The sequence below is a fragment of the Lampetra planeri genome, chromosome 12 (assembly GCF_965212315.1).
Source record: "Lampetra planeri chromosome 12, kcLamPlan1.2.h2, whole genome shotgun sequence".
In the NCBI taxonomy this organism is placed as follows: Eukaryota; Metazoa; Chordata; class Hyperoartia; order Petromyzontiformes; family Petromyzontidae; genus Lampetra; species Lampetra planeri.
The window spans coordinates 15313147-15340900 of NC_136118.1; the positions used below are offsets into that span (position 1 = coordinate 15313147).

General features: G+C 51.7%; 1 protein-coding gene across 4 annotated transcripts; it reads right to left on the reverse strand.

Moving 5' to 3' along the window:
- Nucleotides 1–1550: 1550 nt before the first annotated feature.
- LOC144721771 (regulator of G-protein signaling 12-like) lies at nt 1551–27564 on the reverse strand. 4 transcript variants are annotated; one of them, XM_078599670.1, is made up of 17 exons: nt 27312–27545; nt 17480–19269; nt 16279–16380; nt 14250–14271; nt 10679–10860; nt 10095–10187; nt 9633–9776; nt 9197–9373; nt 8656–8820; nt 8387–8460; nt 7294–7420; nt 6563–6665; nt 5982–6052; nt 5381–5531; nt 4268–4912; nt 3552–3640; nt 1551–2572 (listed from the first exon to the last, which is right to left on the reverse strand). In XM_078599670.1, the coding sequence occupies exons 2-17, from the start codon at nt 19223–19225 to the stop codon at nt 2351–2353; spliced, it is 4113 nt and encodes a 1370-aa protein (XP_078455796.1). In that variant the 5' UTR covers nt 19226–19269; nt 27312–27545; the 3' UTR covers nt 1551–2350. The 4 variants fall into 4 exon arrangements, with proteins under 4 accessions (XP_078455796.1, XP_078455795.1, XP_078455794.1 ...); XM_078599669.1 differs by having other exon boundaries at nt 3452–3640; nt 4275–4912; nt 27312–27522; XM_078599668.1 differs by having other exon boundaries at nt 3452–3640; nt 27312–27509.
- Nucleotides 27565–27754: the final 190 nt, after the last annotated feature.

A 27754-nucleotide genomic window follows, 5' to 3' on the forward strand; every position in this document is an offset into this window, starting at 1 on the left:
TCCAATGGAGCTCACAATCCAGCCACTCCCTCTCCTCTCCAGGCTTGGCTGAACTCCCACTGCTATTTCACCCCTTGTTGTATCTCTACTCCCTGAATTGCCCCAAGTGACAGCCCCACGGCTGTCTACCGATCCCACTGCACCTCACAGCCACGAGCTGTAGGAGCGGGCCTCTGTCCACTCAGTGGTGCTGAACACATTCAGCACCATACGCTGGGAGTCTCATCCCTGCAGTTCCCAGTTGTGGGGTCACCTCCTTTTTCATAGAGCCTCTCGATTTCTTTATACACGAGGATTGCGTTTCACGACACTGAGAGCGTTGAGTGTGCTTCTGCAGAGTGATAGTGTGGATGTTGTGTTCTTCCCCTGTTATGCAGTGGGTGAGGGCAGTGGTGAGCGCATTGCAATCCAAACCCAGCGACACGCGTTTGATGTGTGGTGTGTACGTGCCTGTGTGATGTGTTTGCGGTGTGTGTGCAGTATCTTGGCAGAGGTCGTCCTCTGGACGAGTTCGACAGCGTCTCACCAGGGTCAGGCTTGCTCAAAAACGTCGATTCACTCCCTCGATACAGTAAAACATTTGTGCTGCACTTGTTGGCCCTAATGGAGGTTCCACCTGTGCCATTCTGTGCTCACCCCTCGGAACGAATACAGTACAAACTTCACACACGTGAGCGCCCAGACCTACATATGGTCGACTCAGCGCTGACACTGATGGCGCAGCAGTTGCCACCAGTTTGTAAAGGTGCGTTTTTCTAAAGCTGAGTTATTGTAAAGGCGATTGAGTTGGTTATCATTTGTCACAGGAATTCGGAATATTTGGGCTGTGCAGCCCCTTGCAGTGACTTTGTAAAACTCTCTATGAACTTGACACCTTTCGCAAGCTGATATTGCATTGGGTCATAATTTATTTTTGGGATAGGCCACGTCCTGTTCTGGACAAATACATGCTACAACACCCTCCACCACGTAACATCGCCAAACAATTCCCACAACCAACTTAAGTTATTACATACAATGCATGGCATTTCCAAGCTAATCTGATTTAATTGCTACATTTTCATGAGAATTGTTCAACGTAGTAGTTAAACATGTCTATAATGACTTACCATTGTATGGTTCAATAATAATTGAGCTTTTCTTTATTGCACGTGACCGTTTAATGTATTTGGCTATCGCGTGGTGGAGCGTCATACCACACATTTGGCCAGATCATGACATGGCTTAACCATAAAATAAATTATAAACCAACTGCAATGTAGACCGTGGGCTGGTGTGCGTATATGTTAATCCATATGTACTCTGATAAAACTTGAATGCACGCTCTCTGCCTCATGTGTTGGGGTTCTGATTTATGTTGTAAAAAGCAAATCTTGTAGGTTGGCTTGCTTACACCGTGCATGGCTGGCTCTGAAATGCTATGGTCCTTTGTTGGGCAGTGTGCATTTTGCACTTGGTGTTTATTGTCTGCCGAAAGAGATTAACAGTTGGGTGCTTGTGGGTACGTGTCTGCACCATGCATGACAATGAACGTCACCGGATGTGGACTGTCAGGAACGAGTGATACATCCTTTATTATCCACCTTGCCAGCAGCATTTTGCAATACGTACAGAAGCATGAATACTCACACTATGGTTCGTTGAAATGCATCCCAACTACACTCAAGATGCACGTGTTGTATTGTGCAGATGCGAATCGATCGTTTTGAATTGGCATGTTTATATAAACTATATTCCAGTAGTTTTTGTAGTCCCACCACAATGTTCTACATATACCACAAATACACCAAAACAATTGTGAATCGATTTGCAACTGTAACATGTCATCAAACTGTGGAGAGCTTCATTGTCACATTCCTAATAAATAATAATTTACTGTAACGCTTGTCAGTCGACTGCTGGATGAAGACCTCCTCGGGCTGTGGTGGTCACGTGAAGTTTGAGCAATTCTAATACCACTTTCCTTAGCAATACAGTATATTTGACACTATATTTAGTTAAAATACTAATACATCATATATTAGTGGTCCTAAACATAGGTCAGTCGAATTATTAGTTGTCTAATTTGATATTAGGCCGTTTAGAATAATATTTTTTGCATTTACTGCATTTATGCCATGGGCCTCTTGGGTTGAAGAATGCTGTTTTAAAATACAAAATTTGATATCAGGTCCAGACGGACTGAGAAATGTATGGCGCAACGTGTGGTATCCAACAGACTGATGCTAAACAAAAGATGCCTTCAGCGTCGTTTCTTGTCGGGTTCTGCAAAGCGATTCGTCCCCCGCCCCCGCTGCCGCCGGGCCTGAGTGGCGGTAGATGGGCACGCGGGTGCGGCCTTGTCGCGCCGTCAGCTCGTGGGCGACCTGCTCCAGGCTACAGGAGGCCTGGGCGCCGCGCGTGGCGTCAGTGGCCTGTGCCCCGTGTTGCGTTTTTCTGGACAATGGGGGGCCCCGGGGTTTCGCAAAGTCCACGCTGTCGACGTCCAGCGCTTCCCGGTAAAGTGGCTTCTTCTCAGTGCCAAGAACGTCGGTGCGGCCTGGTGGCCTGTGGCTCCGCGTGGCACTGTGATCTGCAGCGCACAAATGAGAGTTTGCAGTCCTCGGCTGATACAATAAAGGTGGCCGCAGTTGCTATGTGGGGAATGGGTTTGCGATATAGGAAGTCTGCGTGACAAAAATTTAATTCAGAATTATTTATCCGTTACATGGGAGACAAACGATAACACTTATCAATCCACGTCTCTTATCAGGTGAAGCCTAACAGGCAGACATTCCTCCTATGAAGCAGTGTCATCAAGGCCTACCGCATCAATCAGTGTAGAGATTACGTGCAGAGGTCAGCCGCTCACAAACAGCAACAAGTCACAACTCCCATCATGCCTTGTGTGCATTTCATGTAATCACATCCCATGTACAATGCTTTCAGCCTTCATTAGGAAGCCACTGGAGCAATGCACTTTTAAATCTAGATTAAAAACCCATTTGTTTACAACTGCGGATGGTTACGTACGGTGTGAAAGAAGCTCAATATACATACATGCACCAGCTCAAGGGATGTGTGGTCGTATTATTGTACTGATGAGTCCTTGAGAGGATGAAACTGGTCTACAGTTGTCTCTGTTGGAATGGCCACAATTTTCAACTCTGTGAGTTCATAGCCTTACGATAATAGGAATGTTGCAATATGGTACATCTAATCACGGTTTATTTTCATACAGCGGCGTCTTTAGCGATGTTTGCACAGAGGTGCAGGAGACAGCAGACAAGTGGGAATGCAGCCAGAAAAGGCTACCAACAATTGCCCAAGCTCTGTGGCCCTACATCGAGATGTTTGGCGAATTCCATTACGAATGATGCATGACGACGTTAGGACGAGCACGCGCGCCGCTTAGAATGCGAGTTTCGCGAGCAGCAGGAAGCAGGCCGTGTTGCACGACGCGCTGTGTTACCGTGCGGAGGCGCAGACTGCGGAGGCGCGCGCGACGGCCGAGACGCGACGCCACCGCCGTGCGGGTTGCAGTTAGGCAGCAGTGCGGTGTGGTTGGCCACCTTGGAGAGTCGCATGGCCGTGGCGTGGCTCGCCAAGTCCAATTCGGCCACCAGATTCCGCTTGGCTCCTTCGTTGCCATTCTCATCATCTAAGATCAAGAATTCAGGATGAACGCGGGCGCAGGTCATGATTTACACGGGAGATGTTTTTTGTAAATAATGTTCGTATATGGCAACATGAAAGGTGTGGGACGGTGCCTGTAGTCAGACAGACGTGCATTAGACACTCCATCAACATCAAAATATCGCACACTCTTGTAATAATCATACTTGTTAGCGTGATGGACTAAAAAGAGACGCTACGCCCGATTCACGTATTTGTCTCCCCGCGTAAAAAACAAAAGCACTTCCTATACATTCCATCAGCCACATGACTGCACAGGAGAGCACAACACAAGCAGACTGGAAGAGTCCTGACATGAGGTGTCTCATCAGCATTGTGTGTCAGGCTCGCTTGAAGCAATGCTGGTGAGCTGACAGACGTTATAGGTAAGGACCATACATAAAATATGGGTCCTAGTTCGACACAAGGTAATATCATAGATGACACAAAATAGTGATGAGTGTTGTGGAGAATTTCAGTAACAATATAAATGTCCAAAGAATACACCTTCATATAGCTGTCCCTCCACATGAAACACTGAGTTACACATACGCTTGAAGTGGCCAAGACAGAATGATGTAACCAGAAGCAGACACGTCTGGCACAACTTCACCTCGCACCCTGCTGTCCGCCACTCCACGGTGCCCTGTTGCCATCTCCCCCGTGCCCGCGCGGTAATCCTCGGCGCGCGACGTCTCCCAAGGGTGCAGAGTCTTCCCCGGGTCTCTCGTGCGCACAGACTGAGTCCTCTTACCCTGCGCTGCACTGGGCCGGACGCTGGGGCTGGGATGACGCGTGGCCCTGACATCTCTCGCACAAACCGCTACGCAGGCGGCCCTGGACTGGCGACTCCCCTCGGCGCCGTTGGACTCGTGGTGCGTCGGGCCCAAGCGCGGGCGTTCAGAATAACCAGGGTCGGGTCTCTTGTGCTGTGAGGGAAGAGACTCGAGTCGAGAGTACTCATGGGTCCTGTGGTTCGCAGGAATACAACTTCCCCTGGACTCCTCAAGGGTGGCCCTGTTGGTCCTCTGCGCTCCTGGCTCTGTGGCCTTGTGATCGAGCGGGTTTCTGTGGAGTTCTCTCTTGTGGATGGCAGCGGAGGTGAATGTGTTGGTGGCTGCAGGCTGGTGGTGCCTGTGCTTGTGATGAGCAGAATTTGCCTTGAGGAAGTCTGGCAGGATCAGGTCCTCTTTGCAAAGCAGTCCCCGCTGATCGTTGACACGATTGCTCTGCGCCTTCACCAGGATTTCAAATAGTTCTGTCGAAACACAAAGCAATATCATCACAATTAGAATCTTTATTTAGACTGCAGCAATCCAATGAGCTATGAAGCTCAGTACAAATTAAGATCATTTAGCATGGGGAATTAAATATTTTGAGTTCCGCAAGAAAAAACCGCATGCTTTTCACAGCCTACCCGCTTCAGTGAGTTTTAAATCCACTTGCTGACTGGTTTGGAACAGAGCGCGCACGCGACCCCGCGTACGTGAAACTGACGCGCGGCGATTCCGAGAGCCATGGGGCACGCTCCACGCACGTGCCGTGGGCACAGGCAACGGGGCTGGCAACACCTCTGGCTACGCTCTTTTGTCTGCACAGGAGACGCAGAGAGCACGTCGTAGAGTAGCTCACGAATAAAGACAACGTTCTGTTTGTTGACATCTGGGTCGACAAGGATTAGTGGACCCCAACGAGTAACATCTTTTAGAATGCACACAGTCCTAACCTTCAACATCATCCATCTTTGTCCCAGTTTTCTTTTTTCTTGATATATAAGTTTGTTTTGACGAGTTGTCACATTTTTCACCACTTCCAAAAATAGCTTTCGCAGTTGAAATATGTCTTGCATAGGACTTTTTTTCATTTCCCGAACGAACCTGCATTACACACAAAAGCATGTCGCCAATTAGCCACTCAGTGATCAAGCAATATCTGTTCACGAGCACCTATTACATTTGACAAAGTAGACTTGAAGGTGATTGTGCCAGGCTGCGTCTGAGTATCCTATGCTGATGTTGGTCAGGGGCTAGTGTACAGAAATTGCGCCTGAAATTTTTCTGGCAGGTTGCGATCACAGTTTGATTCTTAATGCCATCAGAGGTTACGGACCACCAGACAAAGTAAATACATGGGTCCTAGTGAGATTGTAAAGCTGTGAGCGTTCAGTGGTTGCTAGGGATTACAACATCTCTCCCACTGCACCAGCCAATCAGAAGCTAAGATGACAACCCCCATGCAACATGGCTACCGTGAGCATCACGGGTGCGCTGCCACCCTGCTCACACTGGCCCACGCGCTCACGTGAGTGTGACGTGAGTGGCACTCACCTGGACCGGGCTGCTTGCGAGCACATGGGCAGTTGCGGGCGGCGTGTGACCGCGTTCCGTAGCGTCACCGCCTGGAATTTACACACCACCACGACCACCACGAGCTACGTTTCAGCTCCATCATCAGATTATTATATAACACTTGTTTACCCAGGAAGGCCTCATCGAGTCTCAGTGCTGTGGCTAAAAGCCATTGGGAACTTGGTTAGAATATTAGCTTCACAATAGCGTAACTACACATTCATATAAAATCTATAAAACAAAGTGACATTTCATCTTCTTGGTTCTTTCGGTAAAGTCACGTAGAAGAGAAGTAATAAAATAATAAAAATAAAACATAATAAAATGAAATAATTCTCACGACGTTTCGGCTACAACGCAAGCAGCCGTCTTCAGTGACATTTGTATCAATGCTGACCGCACGGTCAGGATGTAATCAATAATAAATTCAGAAACAATCTCAAGACATTTGTGTACAAATTGAAACAAACTAATCCGGCGATCCTGAACGATCAGCGCGGCGTGTGGTGGCGACGCAGCAGCCTCGGCGCGGGTTTACGCCGCTGCGGCCGGGACCTCACCCTGCTGGGTGCGTAGCTGCTGCCGCCGCGTGTCCAGCACCACGCGCTGCCCGTCCAGGCTGGACACGGCGATCCCGAGGTCGAGGGGGACGCTCTGCCCTTCCTGTGAAAGACGCGTGTTTGTGTCGCCGCATTGAAACGTTTGACCGTTACGGAGAATTCAGAGCGTAGCTGGGCATCATTATCGGTGTTAATGCGTTGGTTTAAACAGCATTGGCTTATGCAAGCCTGACTCTGTTTGTGAGACAATTAATGTGCAAACCGATCCAGAGTTTGCTTGTGATAAACCAATGGTACTCAAAATGATTACTTCAAGAAGACCATGTGGCCAATGCGATGTTTAACCAGGTAAGAACTCAAGATAGTATCAGTGATCCAGAGCAGTGGGGGGCAATGATTGTTGTGCGTAATCCCAATTGGGTAATCTGCAATGTTTTATTTTTATTTGGAAAATGTGGACCCCGACGTCGGCGCACGAAGGCCGAATCTTGTGAATCGCGTCGCGGGATCTTTAACATCCACTCTGAAGCAGATGGTGCACAGCAGAAGTATTATTATAATCGTTATCATGCACCTCAGTAATAAGCAGGGGGACTGCGGGATTCGATCCATGAACCTCTGTAATGAGCAGCGAGCACTGCTATCGCTGGGCCGCGCCACCGCCCAATATCCTCCGTAACGAGGTGAATGATGCTTCCCTGCGAGCCGTGCGTCTTGCAGGCGGGACCCACCATGGTAGCCACGAGGTCCTCCAGCTTCATGCCGTACTTGGTGACGATTGGCTTCAGCACCTCGGTGACGGCTTTCGTGGGCTTGGCTTTCACGCCCACGGATCTGTTAATGGGAACCAGGTCCAGCCTACGCACAAAACAAAGAAAATATCCCCCGTGTTGCCTTTTTAGCACGGGTGGCTACGTACGGTGTGAAGGAAGTTCAACATACAACAGACTTTTGATTTAAAGCTTTCGTGACTGCAGGGATTCATCTTCTTGGTTCTTTCGGTAAAGTCACGTATAAAGGAAATAATAAAATAATATAAATATATATTTTATGTAATATATTGTTTTATATTAATATTATTTTATTATTTCCCTTCTACGTGACTTTACCGAAAGAACCAAGAATATACCACAGACTGGGCAAGTGCTGTTAGCGAACGCACACACATACCCAGCAGCCATGCACATGAAGCACCTTCTAAAGGAATTGTGGGAGAGACAGCGCTAACAGAAGAGATTGTTACGTAAGTAAGGGGTCAGACTGGGTTCACATGACCACGTCTGAAATGTATATGCCTTGTATAATGCAAATCATCTAATTATATTATTTCCGTGGCTGTTAGCATGTGTGATGATTTGATGCGACTGCTGTGCGAAAGCTATAATCAACACACAGCTCTCCAGGAGGTTGTGTCATTACCGTGGATTAAAACGGATGTTGTTCTACTACAAAACACTGAGATGAGATAGCCCATGAGGCGCCTTCCTCAAAACATTACGACGCTTCATGGACACTGGTAAACATGGACGGATGAGTGGCGAAGTGGTAACACCCATGCCTCGCAGCAAGAAGGACCTGTGTTCGATACCCAACTCAGTTGTCATTCTGTGTGCTGAGTTTGTACATTCTCCCCCTGTTCTATCGGGATTTTCCCCACGTTCTCCAGTTTCCTTCTCAAGATTAAACACATACAGTGCATTGTATATTGTATTGGCCAAACATCTCAATGCTGAAAAGCTTCACTGCAAGCTAATGAATTGGGATTAGACAAAGCAATATCGTCCCCGATTGCAAAATCCAGTCGTCTTGTTTGCGAGAACTTGCCTGAACAACGTCCTGGGCTCCAGTCGGATTTCGCGCATCGCCAGGGAAGAACTTTCTTGCTCCATGACCAAGGGCTAGGGAGATGAAAAGCAAGAGATTATTGTAGCATGCACATGGGGCAGCTACGCGTGTATGTAGCCTTGCCTATAGCCTAGCGTACACGAGAATTTCCTTGACAGCAGCCGGCTACGCCGTGCGCAGAGTAGCATTTGCCGAAGCGGCGTGGCACTGGGCCATGCCAATGCCTGAACCCAGGTGAAGTGAAACACCTTCTCTCCGCCGAGCAGGAAGACGTCTGTGGCCGCGAGGGGGAGACCCCTCTGCTCGCAGAGCGGCCGCAGAAGCTCCCGGATGGAGAGGCGTGGCCTCACGTGCAGAGTGGCGCTGTGCCCATCGGGCAACACCACACGGCACCAGTCCTCATCGGTCCCGGCCTACACATGCTCACGACAGCCCTCACCGTTGCACTTCCCATCTCTGCTTTGTTGCATGCACATTTGAAACACAACATCGGGATTAATTTTTAATCAGTATAATAACGATGATGATATTTTCTTATTTACCCAGAAAAGTCGCATCGAGTCTGAAGACTCCTTTTCAGATGGGTGCTGTTACGTTGGGACATTTTGACATAAGTTCCACTGTACGTTTTTGATTACTTACGCACGGAGAACCGAGTTCAATTCCTCCACTGGTTTATCATGACAGTTGTATCGTGCTCGTTCACAGTTGCCCTGTTCAAGGCCAATGTCATATTTGGTCCCAAGGCCGGTGCAAACGCCACTGAGACCGGACGCAATGTCTGGTCACCTGGTCCGGAATGGCAGCCGAGGCTTGGTTGGCAGTGAGCTGTGAAGCTGCCGGGCTCACGGCGGGGGAGGCAAGGGAAGGCAGGGGATGTCCCCCGACCTCCGCCAGAAGGCAGTGCTGGTAGAGAGCCGACTTGAGGAAGCGTGCGTAGCTGTCAAACTTCATGAGGCTGAAAATCTGCACACGTCACCGCGGCAGCCGCGCCACAGCGCCGTGAAGGGACGGGGGTCGTGGACGAGAGAATTCGTGAACGAGCGGAGTTGGACTAAAATCGTGGAAACGAACACGAGCGCGGTCACCTGTTAGCGTAGCAGCCTCATGGCGGGCTCCCCTCGTCGCACGCATTCTGCGACGCGGAGCGGTCAAAATTCGCGTGGCGTCTATGTCACGATCGCGTCCAGGAGGACGGCAGAGAGGCGGGCGACGACACTCGTACCTGCTGCTGCTGCTCCAGGAACATGTTGGCGTGAGGGTCCTGCAGCATGCGCTCGCAGAGCTTCCCGTGGCTGTCGATGTTGACGGGGTTGGGCGCGCGGCGTGAAAGGAACGCGTGGAAGATCTCTCTCGCCTTCTCCCGCAGCTGTGAAAAAGTGACGCGAATGCCAATAAAGCCAACAACTCTTACCACAAATTCAACAAACTGACATGCTAAGTGATCACTTTCATATACAGCTGCTAATCGTCCTGTAACTTGTGTTATACTACCTATACAATGTTCCTAATTTCATTCTGCCAAGGCATTCACCAAGATAATAAATACATGCGTCTCTTTTTAATTTGAATACATTTAATTGAAGACAAAACAAGTGTGCTACGAGCACTGCAGTGCTGTGAGAACGACAGTGATTGTAAGAGTGACACTCACTATGTATGGCAGTGCTGTGAGAGTGAGACTCACGGTGTGTTTGTCGTGATAGGCAGTCTGCTTGAACTGCTCGCATGCGAGCCAGAACAGGATGTTCTCCTCACTGAACTCCTTCTTCAGGAACTCCTGTTCAATCAAAGGGGAGGCTGCTTCATTGAATAAACACAACTTACTTCACAGATGAATCCCAATACTTGCAATGTGCAACAACATAAATGCCATTAATCTCTACCTCAAGTACATACAGTACGTGTTGTATTTATTATCAATATTATTAATAAGCCAGGAAAACCTCACCGAGTCTCAAGACTAATTTTCAAGTTTTTGCAGTCGAGGGAGAAATCGGTATGTGTGATCCCAATTGAGTAATTTGCGGGTAATTTTTCAGCATTGGGATATTTGGCCAATAGCAGGTACATTGTACTTTTGGTTTCAGCTATGGGAGGAAACCAGAGAAACTGGAGGAAACCGATGCAGAACAAGGGAGTTGGGAATCGAACCCAGGGCCTTCTTGCAGCGAGGCACAGACTTGTGACTGCGCCAACCTGCCACCCGGCGTGTGCAGCTCTGATGGTTCTACTGCACTGGCGTGAGGCCCGCGGGAGCCTTGCACTCACCGTGAAGTAGCGGAGGCCCAGCGGGTCGTGCAAAAGGCGCTCGAAGGAGAGGGCCCAGCTGGCCACGCGGCCCTCGTAGGAGAGCTGCTGCTGGCGCCGTACGCCGAGCGCCGACGGCAGGCTCGCGTTGCTGCTCACACTCTGCTGACTGCTGCTGGAGTTCAGTTCTCCCCGATCTAACTCTGTCCAACACAATCAACAACATCCAGCTCCACATCCCACAAGGAAACCCAGGCAAGACAGTGTGAAAGTGGAAAGACAGCTAAATATACTAGAACAAAAAGAGACGTGTCTTTCGAGTTTCAAAAACTAAAATAGACAAAGTGGTTTCCTGCACACATGAGCATTGAGGCAGTGCTCATCTCCCGTTTAGAGCGCTGGGTCCATCCATCACGACAGCCACTGTTGACTTCTCCACCACAAAGTGTCTGAGTGAGCTACGCTGACCTGGTGCTGAGAGCACTGCATAGGATCAATGCCACTCAACCAGTCGTTGTGAACCGCAACAGACCGGCTTCCAGAGGTGAAGAAAAAAATACTTTGAAAAGTAAAGACAAAAAAGAATTACGATTGTTCAGCAACAACACAGAAATGGTAGAGTTGGTACAAATACCAGTTACCAGACGTGTGTTGTGAGGGGTTTATCGCAGAATAAGGTTGGGGATGTCGTCAAGGTGATGGTGACGATGTGGAGGATGGCGTGTGAAATTAGGCACACACCCGCTAAGGGAGACGACATCGCGTGTGAAGGGGAAGATGCGCGGCTGTCAGACCACGATGTTTGCGGTGTAACGCGGGCGCGGGATCACGGAAACTCCGCAGCCAACCCTAACCCAAAGCGGCTTCGTTAGTGCCTAGTATCCAGAGGCACTGCGATGGTGATGGATTCTAGGGAAGCAGTGGCTGAAGAGCGAGTGAGTGGCGGCAACCCAGAGGGCCGCTCGCCAGGTCTGCACACTGTTGGGCCGCGTGCGTTTTGGGCTCGCGCGGGCAAACAAGGCGGCGTGCGCGCGGTCCGCGAGCGTGCGACGTGACGGGACCGGGGACGGCAGCGACTCGGGGAGTGGCCGAGACGCAGACAGAGCAGGGGAAGGGAGCGCGGAACAGCAGACGTCGTGCGGGGACAGGGAGAGCGGCGCGCGGGGCGCGGGACAGGAGAGCGAGAGCCGGGCCGACGAACGGGGTGACAGCGGTGGCGGGCAGCGAGGGGGAAAGAGGCCCCGGCGGTAGCGGCCGGTGAGAGCAGGGGGTCTGCAGCGGTGTTCACCCAGGCCGAGTGAGTGGACAGGCACACAGAGTCCGAGAAATGGAGAGGAGTTTACCACATCGAAACAGAGTTATAGCAATGGAATTTGTTATGTTGGAACTGAAATATAATTGTCAGTGAATTGAGGATAGGGTCCTATGAACCAGTGTTATGATCCGCATGTAATTTACTCTGTTTTGTTATTTGTTAGTCAGAGCTTGTAAATACGTTTAGAAAATAAAGTGAAAACAGCCAGGAGATCACCACATATATTATAACGAATACCACGAGATGCATTCATTGTAATAGCACAACATTAAAATGTCTTACCGCATTCCATTATCCTGCACGCATGATGAGGGAGAAGTGAACGTGATTCCTGGCGGCTTAGGTCTAGAGTGAGTTTGCGAGACCGCCGGCCCGCCGCGGGATCATCCCCATGACGGCTCCGGCAGCGGACACATCGTCCCCAGGACGGTGAGTGCCACTGCCACCAGCCGAGCCGGCACTGGAGCAACGCAGACTTCGCGCCGCGCACACGCAGAGACGACTACGGCGCGACTGCGTCCCTACGCACTCCGCTCACACGTGGACGAACCTGCCAGGGACTGCACCTCACTCAATACACACTGCACCAGCCTCAAAGTGACATCTTACACTAAAAATGATCCATTGCTTTCAGACAAAATCATAATCGCGGGCTTTATTTGGTCAACGACTAATCCAACGGCCGAGACCATCCCTCTAAAGCGCGTCCCTTAGCAACGTGCTGACACACAACGTAAATTATGCACGTGCTATGCATTATGTATTAAACGCAATGAAACCGCATTTCGTGTAAGTATCCTAATTTGCCAGACACATAACCTCAACCACAACTTACGAGTTTGTAATGACAACCCACATGATGCAAAACCATCTTTATATTTAAGATGTAAAGGATGTTGAAGAGGACTTCACAGGGGAGGCTCTGAGAGGCACTGGCCAATCTCCCAAAAGCAGCAGCAGCGCACCCACTGCCGCTGCTGCCGCTGCTGCTGAAACAACCGTCACGCGCTGACAGAACTAAGGCTGATGCATGCCATGCCTAGGATTAAACTAAATATTGTGTGCTCAAAACACATTTGACAATTATGCACAAACAATGGAATGAAAATATATCTTACGACATTCACATCACCCCACGCCATCAATAGTGGGGTGTCATCGTGCCGAGATGTTAACTACCTTGTCTGGTATACGGGAGGTCGTGGGCTCAATCCCACCCCTGACGATGCCTGCTGCTGTATATTTGGAGTTTGCGTGTTTTTCCCGTGGTCGCGTGAATGTTTCTGCGTTTAGAGTATTTGGCTGCTATAAATTTCCAGGTGATGAGCCACTTCGTTGAGCTATCATTTGTGGCCAGGCCGCTTCTAAAAAATAGCTATATAGCTGAGTGGGCCTTACCTATTAAATAAAAAATGTTTTAGTTTAATTGAGTTTTTTAGTGGCAGTCATCGAAATACAATTTGAAATTTTACAAACAACCGTGTAAATTTATGACAGATAATAATTGTTTTTGGGTCAGCCCACGTAATGCATCTCATGAAGTTTTTGTCGTGTAACCATCCACTACCTGACACAGCCAACCTAATTAAATTGTCATGTGCACGAGTTTTTAACATGTTGATTATTAACACATCAGCTCACTGCAAGGTTGGAGAACAATAACCAAATTTAGCAATTGGATGTTAGATAATGTTGAAATAGAGTAAGAGAGACAGAACAGAGTAAAATAGAGGCAAAAACGAAGAAGGAAAGCAATAGAGAGAAGACTACACGAAGCGACACGCCGCCGCCATCACCCCCCGGCTCTCGCTCTCCCATCCCGCGCCCCGCGTGCCGCTCTCCCGGTCCCCGCACGACGTCTGCCGTTCCACGCTCCCTGCCCCTGCTCTGTCTGCGTCTCTGCCGGCCGAGGTCCCTCGACGTCGCCGGCTCCCCGTAACGTCGCACGCTCGCGGACCGCACGCACGCCGCCTTGCTTGCACCCGCGAGCCCAGAATGCACGCGGCCCGACAACCCAAGGGCCCCGGCGAGCGGCGCTCTGGGTTTCCACCGCTCCGCGCCCGCGTAACACCGCAAACACCGTGGTCTGACAGGCGCACATCATATCCTCTCACACACGGTGTCGTCTCCCTTAGCGGGCGCATTCCTAATTTCACATGCCATCCTCCACATTGTCACCATCACCCTCGCGACATCCCCAACCTGATATCGCCATAATGCCATCACAAAACAAAGGAAGTTATGAAAGTTCAAGTAAGGGCAGAACGCAGAACTTACCTCCATCTGATGCCACAGTGCCCTGTGGAACACAAACAGACAGCTTATTTACACACAATCCACAGAGCTACTGCCACTCGCCAATGCATTACATCATACCGTGGCACCCTTTAAGCTTGGAGTACATACACCCATATACATGGAGCACACCTACTAGATACCAATTGTACATATTTCTTGACTGATGTTAAACTGTGATGTATTTATTTTATGTACGAATATTCAAAATGACACGTGACACAAGCCTACGTACTTGTTGTTAATTATGATTCATACCATTGATTTAGTTTCTGATTCTGAAAAATCTGGAATAAAATTAATCAAGACTATAATTACTCTTTGGTTCTTTCGGTAAAGTCACGTAGAAAGAAAATGCATTTTCTGTGTTTTGTCTCTCTCTCAAATTTAGCAATCTTTGGAAGAACGTAATCAACCAGGTAGGGTGTTGACTGTTGTGTTAGCCGACTCTCTGTGTTGTATTGCATTATATCTCTAAGTTTACTAGGTTTGTTTTCTCATTCATTCTTACCTGATGACGGTTGCTTGTCTTGCAATCGAAACGTCGTATTCTATTATTATTTAATTTATTTTCTTTCTACGTGACTTTACGGAAAGATCAAAAGAGTAATTCCTGCAGTCACGAAAGCTTCGAATGAAGACTATATTTTTGTGAGTATTTGGATGACAATGCGTTTCTAGGTGTAAACTTGAACAAAATTTGGCAGTGGGTGACAATGAGGATAGGCAACTCCCAGCATCGCTCGTCGTGCGCAAGTGTTAGACACAGACCCAAAATATCAAGCGGTCAGCAACAAACAGCACCATCAAAGTTGAAATAGGTAAGAGTGGAAGGCTATTAGAAGAGCTTGAGAAAAGAGACGGTGGAAGGGTTACCCAAAGTGGAGTAGTGCGAGGGACGAATCGGAATGAGAAATGAGGTGACCTGCAGTCTGGTGAGTGAGTGAGCGAGCGGGTGATTTATCGGGTGAGAGAGTGATTGAATGAATGAGTGAGTCCGTGAGTGAGAAGGTAAGCGTGGAGCGTGTTGTTGTGTGTGCAGTGTGGTGGTTGAACACAGTTTGGATGAAATGAAAGAGTCTGGTTGATAGGCCGAGACCTCAATATGGGTGGAGCAATCAATGAGTGAAGTTCACAGGACCAGTAACCATCACAGTTAAGTGCTCCTCGGGATTACAGAAGGTGACAACAGCCCTTGCCTGGGGCACAGCACCCACACCTACGAGCGATGACTCCCACACGTGTGTTGGTTATATTCGGCATGAGCATGCCGCCCACCATATCCTCCACGCTCGTGCAAAACCACACACAATGTGACTGGCATTGGCCAAGCTTCCCAAAGCTGAAAATGTACCTGCTTTTCTCAATTGGCATTACATTGTCAGAATATCACCCCCTACTGAAAAACAATTGGTAGGACCCTCCTGACTCAATGAGGCCCTATAATAATGTGATTTTGCCTCTCTCTTTCTTATGGTGTTCACCGGCAGGTTCGTTCGACGTTACACATGGCAACCTGATGTGCAGCTGAATCATCTAGAATTATACATATTTTTTGAGGGGGAAAGCATGACTGTGAATATGGACACAGCCCACGTGAATTGTACTACTAGGCACGCGACAGTGCTAGCCAGTGCAATAACAATGCACAACGCTGATTGAAGGGTTGCAGGTGGATGCCATGCTGCATGACCCCAATGACACAATCGGGATAAAAATACTCGCGCAGAGCTGACAGGCACCACACAGAGGCCAGCGGGATCTCCTTATTTGCCATGGGTGTCTGTGTGGGGTAAGGGCAACAGGCAAGCCGGCATCACACACACACACAGGGGAATGTGCCCCGCACAGCCACCCACACCCTGCGCTGAGACCCACAGAAGGGCACAGCCAGTGGCAGGCTCAGGGTCAAGAGAAGGGCACAGCCAGTGGCAGGCTCAGGGTCGATGCCCAGGAGATGTGATGCGAGGCAGTGCCCATGCGGTGGAAGTGAAGACCAACCAACACTCACATCCAGTGCGTCAGCCGATCGTGTGAATCTGATTCCGTTGTGTCCTGTCCTTGTGAGCGCTTGTCTGATGGAATCTGTGAGCCTCCCAGATGACTCCAGGTCCTGCATGGAAACACACCGCACCGATTAAGCATGAGCGTGAATAAACAAGTATCTCTCACACTCGCTGGAGTTTCAGCTAACACCATACTTTAGTTTCACACTCTGCTTCATCACATTACACACAGTGACAAACACATTAAAACCTCTTCAAGCTGGCAGGTCTCAAGTAAGCCAGACAGGCTACTGAAATAAATATAATCCACAAATACTCCACGCAGAATACTGTATGCACACTAATGAAGCGGTAAAATTATATGCTAATCATGTGCAGAAAATTCGAGATGTACGTTTCAACACGAAGAAATGTCAGATGCTCATCCCCCACCACTGCAATAAATATAATTGTGTGTGTGCATGAGCAATTCTAAAGCCATAAATGTATTTGTTGTATGCATTTCGGCGAATGTGTGCCCTTGGATGCTTCTGTGATCTAACGTTCTCCACTTGGCCTCTACGAAATGTTTTGTAAAGCACAGATTCATTGGTACTTCTATTTGTGTTTGTTCACAAATATTTTGTCGGCAAAATAAATATTTTATTAACAAAATGAGCACGATAATTACATGACAACTCTATTTACAAAACAGACAATACGACTGTGGGGACCTTATACCGCACGATGAATCAAAGTGGAGCCACATCTCAACTTACTTTCAGGAGGGTCTTGCCAAATGTTCGCAGTCGGGAGGCGATGTTGCTGCTGTGTGTAATCCAATTTACGGGTCATTTTTCATTTTTGGACTGTTACGCTCGCACACAATGGCCAACTCTTGCGAATGACGTCACAGCATCTTTAATGTCACGTTCTCTAATTAGCGAAAAGTTTCACCTGTAGTTATCCCAATTGAGAAATTTGCAGGTAAATTTTCAGCATGAGGATGTTTGGCCATTACAAGATATATTGCACGTTTTTGTTAATCAAACCCTGGCGCTTCCTGACGTGAGGCACGAGCCTCACCACTGCGCACCACCCTGCTGTTTGTATAGGCATGAATACAGCTCCCTATGGAGCAGCCGTACAGTTTCTGTGTGTATTCAATAGAAGCTTTGATATCACACCACATGAAACTATGTTCCATTAAACCGCACTGAATTGTACCTCTGGTTGACTGAGTGATGGCCGGGTGAGATCCTCATTGGTTTGAGAAAGCTGTTGAGTGAGTGAGCTTCTGTCGGACGTGTTGCCCTGAGCTCTGTGCTGTGGAGCGACGGCCTTCTTGTACTTGTTCATCTCAATGTGCATCATGGGAGGCGGCAGGTCGCGTGGGTAACTCGCCGACACAGCGTGGTCGCGGCCCACTTCCTCCGCCACGCACAATGCTCCTTCTCCAGCACAGTACACCTGGGTATCATTGTACTCCGCGACGGATGGCGATCCGCTTGCGGCTACGCCAGCGTCCTTGCTGCAAGAACAATCCTCTGTATTGCGTCGTTTGTCAAGGTAAACGTCATTGCGTCGAGATGCCCCTTGAGTATCGTTGTCGATCAGTGCAGTGAACCTCGCACCGTCTGTAGTCCGGTTATAATTACTGCCCACTGAGACGCTTGATGTGTAAAGAGACACATTCTCATCTAATAACAGAGTTTCTCCGGTAGGCTCTGCGCCGCCATTCCCATCCAGCGGCAAGTCCTTCACCTCCATCCCAAAGCCTCCGATGCCGCTGTCACTGTTCAGGCTGTAGACGCTTCTCTTGGCTTCCACATCCATGTGTCCCACGTCAGCAAATGCCACTGCCCTGATCTTCTCAATTACTTCTCCCATTTCACGATAGAGCACAGACACAAACTGTAGCAGTGTCTGGCTCGAGTCTCCAAACTCGAGGCAGCCGTTTGTATCGGGGTCAGGTGTGCACTCGAAGAGAAACTGCTGGGCAACTGGAACATGGCAGCTGTGTGCGCTCAGAGTGGGATCAATAAAAAACACATGACAAGACATCCTCAGTGCACCACCGCCGCCCTCACCCGCAGTGTCGTCGACGTGCGCTACGGTCACAATGCCAACTACATTTCTGTCATACGGACAGACGACACTGAAGGCCAGCTTGTCCGCTGCATACGTGGCGATCAGAGCGTGTTCTTCATTGTACAACTGAATGCAGTCCTGGAGGATTTTCATGAGCAGAAGGGAATGGATCCTGTGCTTGGTACGAAGGCGCTGTAAACACGACTGTATGGTGGACAACACTTCCACCTCTGCGTCCATGTCAAACGAAGGTAGCTCCACTGACCCCAAATAGCACACAATCATTTTAACGCTTAAGAGGTCAACATCCCCCGACAGTGAATCATCAGGGTCATCGGTCCCTTCCCACCGAGATGGCAGCTCGCAGCCTCCATCACCTGAGCCTGCGTGTGGGACCGCCACAATGGGATAAACCAGCGACTGGGCCCTGTGGGCAGGAGGCAGGCGCTCGTCTGTCATGAAGCCATGGTTGTTTTCCATCTTGTGCAATATGGGAGCACCTTTAAGTACACCATCCATTTCAAATGATTCTCTGTATTTGCAGGGGGATGTCTCATTGTTTGAAAGAATATGTGGTTTGTTGTAATGTTGTGCCATCACTAACTTCAGAGTGTGGAGGGATTGCCCAATAAGGGCGACCACACCGTGATGGCTGGCGCAGGACACATCTTTGTCGTTTATGGCCACGATTTGGTCTCCGGCACGCAGGCCGGCCACGTCGGCGGGGCCTCCTGGTAGCACGCAGTTCACCAGGCACGGGGCACGCGCCACCACCGTGAAGCCGTAGCCGAGCGGGCCCCTGGCGAGCTCCACCGCGTGCAGATCCTCCCTCCTGTGCCCCGCCAGACCCACAGGCCTCGCCTGGGCCAGTGCCGAGTCCATTGCATCTTTGTTCTCCAGCACTTGTGGTGAGCAGAGGCCCTCATCTACAAATATCACAGCGCAAAGACCATCCTGTGCTCACATTGCACAAACTCTCTCCTGAAACACTCTCGTAGCTATCAGACCTCGATATTTCTATTTAGTTCCTGGACCTATTGCTGCCGTACACAACAACAGAATTGCAAAGTTATCCACACTCTACAGTCCGCGCTTACGGCACGTGACATGTCGCTTCTACGCGCATGGAAAATATTCACCAGCATGTAAACTATTTTTTATGATTCATAATTGATTTTTGAGTTAAGCCACGTAATTATTTGGTCAAATGTGTCATAAAAACTTTCCCCACCCAAAATGGCAAGACAAAATAGATTGTCACATGTACAAAGTTCATCGCCCCAGTTAGTATATTGTTTGAGTTCAGCGGTTAAGTTAAAGAACAATTCTCATCATTAAATGTTGCAATTGGATGCAGTACATTATGTTTCGCTTGAAACTCTAGCCAAGTATCTTCAGGACAGGACCCTGCAAGTTTGCTGGCGGCGGTTTCATGACACAAATTTGGCCAGATCATGACGTGGCCAAACCAAAACATTAATTTCGAAGCATGAAATGTATTGCCTGCGAAAGTTCACACCCATTTTGAAATATGGTGCAATAAGGCACATTATTAAAATGCGGAAATTTTAATTAGATACAAAAACATCTATAACATAAAAGCCATGCTGTTTAATTAGAGTGGAGGCAAGCTTAGCTGCAGGATCCATCACAGCCACGACTGCTGACATTGCCACTTGTCTACCTACACGTGCAACATTTGCCGGCGAGTGATAAGGCGGCAGTCGTCTCTTGGTGGGCCGATGCCAGTGGTGAACATTCCACATTACAATGGCGGGGGACCAGCCTTTCCCTCAATTGTTATTTAAACTTGTAGATTTGTTTTATTGCGTCCAGTGCTCTGACACAGTTGCACCTGTAGCTCCCAGACTTTGTGAGGGTGTTCCCAATGATCTAGCTATTCCCCAGCCACATTTGTAAAATTTCCGATATTCCTGGGTGACTCTTTTCTGCACGAAAGTTCGAACTGGGAAAATGCAGAGCGCGGAGAGCATAACAGTGTAGAGGTGTAATTGTGTATGGGAGCGGATGGCAAACAAACACAAGGGGCGTGGTTAGGGCCGTACACATAGGAGGTGGCCACACCGACGTCCGCACCTGCATCCCCCACGGGCCCCTCCCGGGGGGGCCGCGGACTATAAGAGGGGGTGAGCCGGAGGGCTCGAGGTCGAGGTATCAGCTTTAACCAGCGAAGACGGAAGACCAGCTAGAATAGGCCCCGGAGCTCCCCTGGCTCGCTGTCCTTATCAGGGCCGACCAGGGCAAGCCGGTGGCGTGGCCCCGAGAGCCCAGACTGACGAGCAGGTCTGGGAACTCAGGGGGTCGGATCCCAGCTTGACCAGGGCTGGGACAGGTAGCCTCCCCTAGCTCCCTAGTGGAGGACTTGGGCTTAGGTTAGCGGGGCTTAGATGTTGTGTCTCCCTGTTAGCCGAGTAAGGGGACGTTACCCCTTAGGTCCTGTGTATACTCGCTAACTGTATACAAGTTGTGTTAATAAATAAGTGTGCCTCCGATCCCGTCGTCAAGCCTCCTGAGTAATTACTACATCTGGTGTCAGAAGTAAAACGTCCAAAGATGGACACACGAGGGACGACACGTACCAGGGAGTCGGAGAGGGAGGACACCGCGGCCGAATCACCACCAGAGATGGCCGAGGTCGGATCGGAGCAGCCGGGGCCGAGTACACCCGCGCCGCTACGACAGGAGGGGGGGGATGCGTCGGCCGAGGGACTTCGGCTGGCTCACTCCCGCCTGGCGGAGCTGCTCTACGCCGCGGCCGCCGTGTTGGAGGAGATCACGCGGCTGGGAGCTGGAGGGGCTGCGCGGGAAGACGGCAGCAGCCGACGCACGCCGGCATTTCCCGCCACCCCGACGCGGCTCGCGGTTAAATTTCCCGCCATCACTACAGTGCGAGCAGAGGGCGGGGCCGGCCTGCGTCAGGTGACTGCTGAGGGCCAAGCACGAGCCGTGACATCATCAACGCCGGCCAGCGCGTCAACAACGGAGCGACCGGCGATGCCATGCTCACAGCCCGCCCACACTGTAACGTCGGCTGGGAACGAGGGAGCGAGATCCGCAGCCACGGACGTCGCCTTACAACAGCGACTGCCGCCTCTCAAGGAGTTCGTGGGAGCGGCTGGAGATTGGGGTGGCTTCAAAAGGCGGTTCATCGCTCATCAAGAGATGGCGAACTGGACGGACGCCGAGGCACTATGCGCGCTGCCGGCGATGCTGGACGACGACGCCCTGGCTACCCTCACCTCGGCGCCTAAGGAAAAGCGCGCCACGCTGCACCTGGCGCTGCAGCTGCTGTCAGCCGTCTATGGGCCGCCTTCGGACTGCAGGCAGCTGTTCCACGATCGGCATCGGGGCGCCAACGAATCGCCCCTGGCCTTCCGAACGGCTCTCCTGGCCCTGGCAAAGGCAGCTTTCCCGCGGATGGACGAGGAGGGAGTGGACGCCATGGTGGCTGAAAAGCTGCTGCTACTCGCCGATGAGCTGGACATCGCCGTCTTGGCTCAAGACGACGGAGAGATGTCGTCCCTGCTGGTCGCGCGCCACATCCACGGGGGCTTGCGGTCCCTGCGTCGCAAGGCTGCCAAGGGGGTGGCCGGCCATGCCATGGCGGCCACCGCCCTCCCATCAGAGGAGGTCTGCGGGGTGGAGCGGCGGGGGGAATGGAGATCGGCGGCACCGCAGGCTCGGAATGGACCGAGCCGCCAGGAGCAGCCCAGGCCATCTGGGGCGCTCACACGTTGCTACAACTGTGGCCTGCAAGGCCACGTTGCGTCAGGATGCCGGGCTCCCCGTCAGCGCGGAGCGACACCTCGTCAGGACGCCACGCCGTCTCCACCCAAGCTCCAGCAGAGAAATACGGCGAGTCGTGGCACCTCACACGTTTGGCCCATGCACACATCCGACACACACTCACGCGCTCAACTGAACAGGGTTCGAAAATCGCCGCCCATCGCGCGCGATTGTTCTGAAATGCGGCGAGCGCTCCAACCGGGTCAGTGGTCGGAGCTCGCCCATCGTGTCGTTGCTGCGTCGGCGGGATCATCGGTTGTGGTCGGTCATATTGATGGGGTAGAGGTGCGGATTTTAATTGACACAGGGGCATCGGCGACCATTATATCTGATTTGATTTATAACATCCTTCCCGTTCAAAGTCGTCCCTTGCTCCCTGTTGACGTGCCATGCTATGCTGCTAACGGGGGCTCGCTGGGCATTATTGGGCAAATCCGCGCCAAAATTTGCATTGGAGACATTAAATTATCCGGGCCTGTTTTGGTTTCCTCCTCACTCGCGGTTCCGTGCCTGTTGGGGACGGATTTCTTGGCCAAAATGCCCATCCGTATCTTGATTGACCAGGGGTGCATCGAGCTCCCATCGGGCCGACGTGTTACATTTTTGTCTTCCCCCACCACGGAGCGTCGGGCGTTTGCCACCGTGCAGGCGCTCGTGACAAAAACTGTGCGCGTACCCCCGGGGGCTCAGATGCTCGTCCCTCTTAGGTTGCGTCGGCCGTTTGCTAAAGGGGTTGCGGATCGGGGGGTCTTGTTGGGACCATCTCGGGCCGGGGTCAATGGACCCGATTTGCTAGCGGCTCAGACCATGGTGAAAGGGGATGGGGACCCCTTCATTGCAGTCCTTAATGTAGGATCGCGAACGGCCGTGGTTCCTCAAGGGACCGTGCTTGCACACGCAACGCCGGCGCCCTATGAGGAACCACTCGTGGGTCAGGTAACCACCGATCCTCCGTCGCGACCGCATTCGGACTGTGATGACGGATGGCTGGATGCACTTTGCGCGGGATCTGTGGATCTGTCCGACACGCAGCGTGCGCAGCTGCGAGTTCTCCTGAAAGAATTTGCCGACGTTTTTAGTAAACACAAATTTGATATTGGTTGTACTAAATTGCTGCGACACCATATTGACACGGGTGACAGCGCGCCAATCCGCCAGAATCCCTTTCGGCTCAGTCCCGCCGAAAAGGATCATGTCAAATCGGCTGTTGATGACATGCTAGCCGCCGATATCATTTCCCCTTCCAACAGCCCGTGGGGCGCACCGATCGTTTTGGTGAAAAAACACGACGGCTCACTGCGGTTTTGTGTCGACTTTCGGCGATTGAACAAAATTTCTGTGGCAGATGCGTACCCGCTTCCTCGAATGGATGAGTCGCTCGATGCCTTGGCGGGGGCGCGATTCTTTTCCACCCTCGATTTACTATCTGGATTCTGGCAGCTTCCTCTGGATGACGAATCAAAACCTAAAACTGCTTTTCGGACACCGCAAGGTCTCTTCCAATTTAACCGCTTGCCGATGGGCTTACATTCTGCGCCGGCAACTTTTCAGCGGTTAATGGAACTGGTCTTGGCAGGCTTGCAATGGGATTCGTGTTTAATTTACTTGGACGATGTCATCGTCTTTAGCAAATCCTTCGAGGAACACCTCCAGAGGCTGCGTGCTGTTTTTCTCAAAATGCGGGCTGCCAATTTAAAATTTAAACCACAGAAGTGCCATTTGCTCCGCGAATCGGTGCGGTATTTGGGTCACATTGTTGGGCGCTCGGGGATATCCACTGATCCCGCAAAAACAGAATGCGTCAGCTCCTGGCCGACTCCCACCTCGGTGGGAGAGGTCAGGAGTTTCATTGGGTTCGCGTCGTACTATCGACGGTTTGTGGCTGACTTCGCTACGATCGCGAAACCATTGCATGCCTTGACGTCCAAGGGAGTCAGGTTTCATTGGGGGCTGGAGGAGGAGGCTGCTTTTCACGCCCTCCGGAATGCCCTGGTGGGGGCTCCGCCGTTGAATTACCCCGACTTCTCACAACCCTTCTTGCTCGATACAGATGCAAGTAACACGGGCATCGGGGGCGTGCTGTCCCAACTCATTGGGGGCGTAGAGCATGTGGTGGCTTACGGTAGTCGGGTACTGTCTCCAGCGGAACAACGGTACTGCGTTACCCGTCGGGAATTATTGGCAATTGTTTATTTCATTCAGCAGTACCGCCCATATCTGTACGGTCGGCGTTTCACCGTCCGTACAGATCATGCGGCCCTACAGTACGCTCTGCGGGTTCAACAACCATCGGGCCAGTTGTCTCGATGGTTGGAGATTCTCCAGGACTACGACTTTGTCACCACATATCGTAAGGGCGTCCGCCACACGAACGCTGACGCCCTGTCACGGTTGCCACCCACTTCGGAGTGCGCTTGCCTCCTGGGTTCGGGGCGTTGTAGGCCCCCGAACGTCACCACCGATTCGGTCCTCGTGGCCGCCGCCGATGCGCCTTTGGCTTCGGGTCCTATCGAGCAAGAAGGGAGGGATTCGTTGCTGGGGTTGTCGGTCGCGGAATGGGGACGCCTCCAAATGGAGGACACCTCCCTCCTCGCTCTGCGCCGTCGCGCAGGGGGGGTTGGGCAGGGGGTGGCGAACATTGACTCGTGGGGGTTGTTCCAGGGTCTTTTAATGCACTGGGACGGAAAAACCCGCCGCCAGCAGCTCGTGGTGCCTGCAGCATTGAGGGGTAAGGTGGTATGGGCTGTTCATGAGCGGCTTCTGCACTTGGGGGTTCACAAGACCTTTGCCACGCTCCAGCTCGATTTCTTCTGGCCGGGCATGGCAAAGGACGTGGGGGATCTCCTGGGGTCGTGCACGCAATGCGCGCAGCGAAAGCCACCAGCTAGGGGGTCCAACCCTCCGCTGCAGTCCATAAAGGTTTCCCGGGTTAACGAGCTCGTTGCGCTAGACATACTCGGCCCATTTCCCGCTACACCCAGGGGGAATAGGTATTTATTGACAGGGGTCGAATACTTCACGAGATGGCCTATGGCCTGGCCCCTGGCCAACCAGTCGGCAGCAGCCATCGCGGAGGCCTTTGTCCAGGGCTATGTCCTCGACAAAGGTGCTCCGGAACGGCTGCTTACTGACCAGGGTAAGAATTTTTCGGGAAAACTCCTCCGCGAGGTGTGCGACCTCTTGGGTACGGAAAAAATTCGGACCTCCCCGTATCACCCTCAAACTGACGGGATGGTGGAACGGCTACATCGGACCATCACGTCTATGCTGTCCCAACAGGTGTCCGAATCCCAGACAGATTGGGACCTTCGCATAGCCGGTGTGTTGCAGGCCTACAGGATGGCTCCCCATGCGGCCACCGGATTTTCCCCTTTCTTTTTAATGTATGGCCGCGAGGCTAACCCCCCTGTGACGACCCAGCTGAAGCTCTCGGCGCCTCAGGCGAAGTCTACCTTGTCCGAACACGTTAAATTTAACATCAGCAAATTGTCTGAGGCGCGGGAAGCGGCCGTGCAAAATTCTGAACTCCGCCAGAAGGCGAACGAGAGGCTTCGGCTGGGGCGGGTACATGTGTTCAAATGGAAACCAGGGGACAGGGCATGGTTGCACTGTCCCCAGGTGCCACTGGCAACCTCGTCAAAGTTGGTACGGCCGTGGCGGGGGCCAGTGGAGGTCGTACAGGTCTTACGGCCGCAATGTGTTCGCGTCAAATGGGGGAGGCGTCGGTGGTACGTGCACCCCTCAAGGTTGAAACCGTTCATTGCGCCGGCCCGTGGTTCACACACACACACGCATGGCCAAACGTGTGAGGGGTCCGCCGACTCCCCGACGTCGCTGCTCTCGCCTAACATGACGTCAACTGTTCCATCTCCAGGTGCAACAGGAGTGACGGGTCCACGCCCGCCAACCCCTCCCGGAGGGGTCGGGGGTCACTCGGCAGCGACGCCAGACTCTCTTGCACCCGGACCGTCACCAACCACCACTGAGCGTGCCGGGTCGAGCCCTTGTGACGGGCCCGCCGCGAGAACGCGCGCCAAAACGCGCAGACTATTGTGAGGTCGGCCGTTGGGGGGCCCTTGCGGACAGTGGGGGAGGGACATCCGGAGCGCGTGTATATATGTTGGGTTTGCGGAATGGGGTATTTATTCGGGAGGGTGCGCCGGGTTATTTTTTTTCTCTTTCTTCTTCTACCTGTTCCTGTTGTTGTTGTTGTTGTTATGACTGTTATCGTTCTTGTTAAATTTACGCGAGGCACACGCGGTTTTGGGGAGGCATGCACCTTTATTCTGGTTTTGTTGCAGCCGGGGACGGCTGCGAGCTGTACAGGGGGGGGTGATGTAGAGGTGTAATTGTGTATGGGAGCGGATGGCAAACAAACACAAGGGGCGTGGTTAGGGCCGTACACATAGGAGGTGGCCACACCGACGTCCGCACCTGCATCCCCCACGGGCCCCTCCCGGGGGGGCCGCGGACTATAAGAGGGGGTGAGCCGGAGGGCTCGAGGTCGAGGTATCAGCTTTAACCAGCGAAGACGGAAGACCAGCTAGAATAGGCCCCGGAGCTCCCCTGGCTCGCTGTCCTTATCAGGGCCGACCAGGGCAAGCCGGTGGCGTGGCCCCGAGAGCCCAGACTGACGAGCAGGTCTGGGAACTCAGGGGGTCGGATCCCAGCTTGACCAGGGCTGGGACAGGTAGCCTCCCCTAGCTCCCTAGTGGAGGACTTGGGCTTAGGTTAGCGGGGCTTAGATGTTGTGTCTCCCTGTTAGCCGAGTAAGGGGACGTTACCCCTTAGGTCCTGTGTATACTCGCTAACTGTATACAAGTTGTGTTAATAAATAAGTGTGCCTCCGATCCCGTCGTCAAGCCTCCTGAGTAATTACTACAACAGTGAAGAGTTCTTCTGTGTACGAGCGAAAAACAGCCTCGCACAATCAGTCCACTCGACGACAGCAGACGTCTGTGGAAGGAGCGTCAGCTGGGAAACGCGGCAGCGTGCGTGCACCTGGGCCCGACATTGAAGGCGGTCTGGGACCAAAGCGACGAGACGGAGCGGCGGACGATAGCAAGCAGCGGTGTGTTTGTAAAGTGCAGCTCGATCGTCGTGTAAAGCAACGTAGCAGTGGTCCCGAAGAGGAAGGGTGTAACCAACTTGTGTATACTACCTGCTATGCGCTATGTCGCATGCTTTAGAAACACGATCCTTCATTAACAAATGCTGAAAACACCCCGAGATGCACGCTGGGAATGAGACCGAGAGGCAGGGAGGAGAACTCGCGGATTAGAGGACAGGCTGGGCGAATGGAGGAGTCATTGCAACTGTGAATCAAAGTGAGCGCGGGCTTGGGGGGGGGGAGGGTTCGTCACGGCCAGAAGGGGCGGTGGGCGATGGTCGAGACGAACACCGGAACGGCAGCCACACGGCCGAGAGAGGACGCCCACCGGGGGGACGGAGCGATGAGGTCGACTCGCGGGTTGATACATCGCGGGACCACGAGGGGTGGCTCGCGATGATGATTCTCAAGCACGGACTACAATCTCCACGGTGGCGTCAGCGGCGAGTCTCTGTGCTGTGCCGGTGTCTTATTGTTGTCGAGTGGTGAGTGTG

Coding starts and splice junctions, on each gene's coding strand:
- LOC144721771 (XM_078599668.1), bottom strand. CDS start 19,225: ATGGACTCGGCACTGGCCCAGGCGAGGCCTGTGGGTCTGGCGGGGCAC. Junction 9,374..9,632: donor TCCTGGAGCAGCAGCAGCAG/GTACGAGTGTCG, acceptor TGACGTGTGCAG/ATTTTCAGCCTCATGAAGTT. Junction 5,532..5,981: donor TCGCAAGCAGCCCGGTCCAG/GTGAGTGCCACT, acceptor TGTGTAATGCAG/GTTCGTTCGGGAAATGAAAA.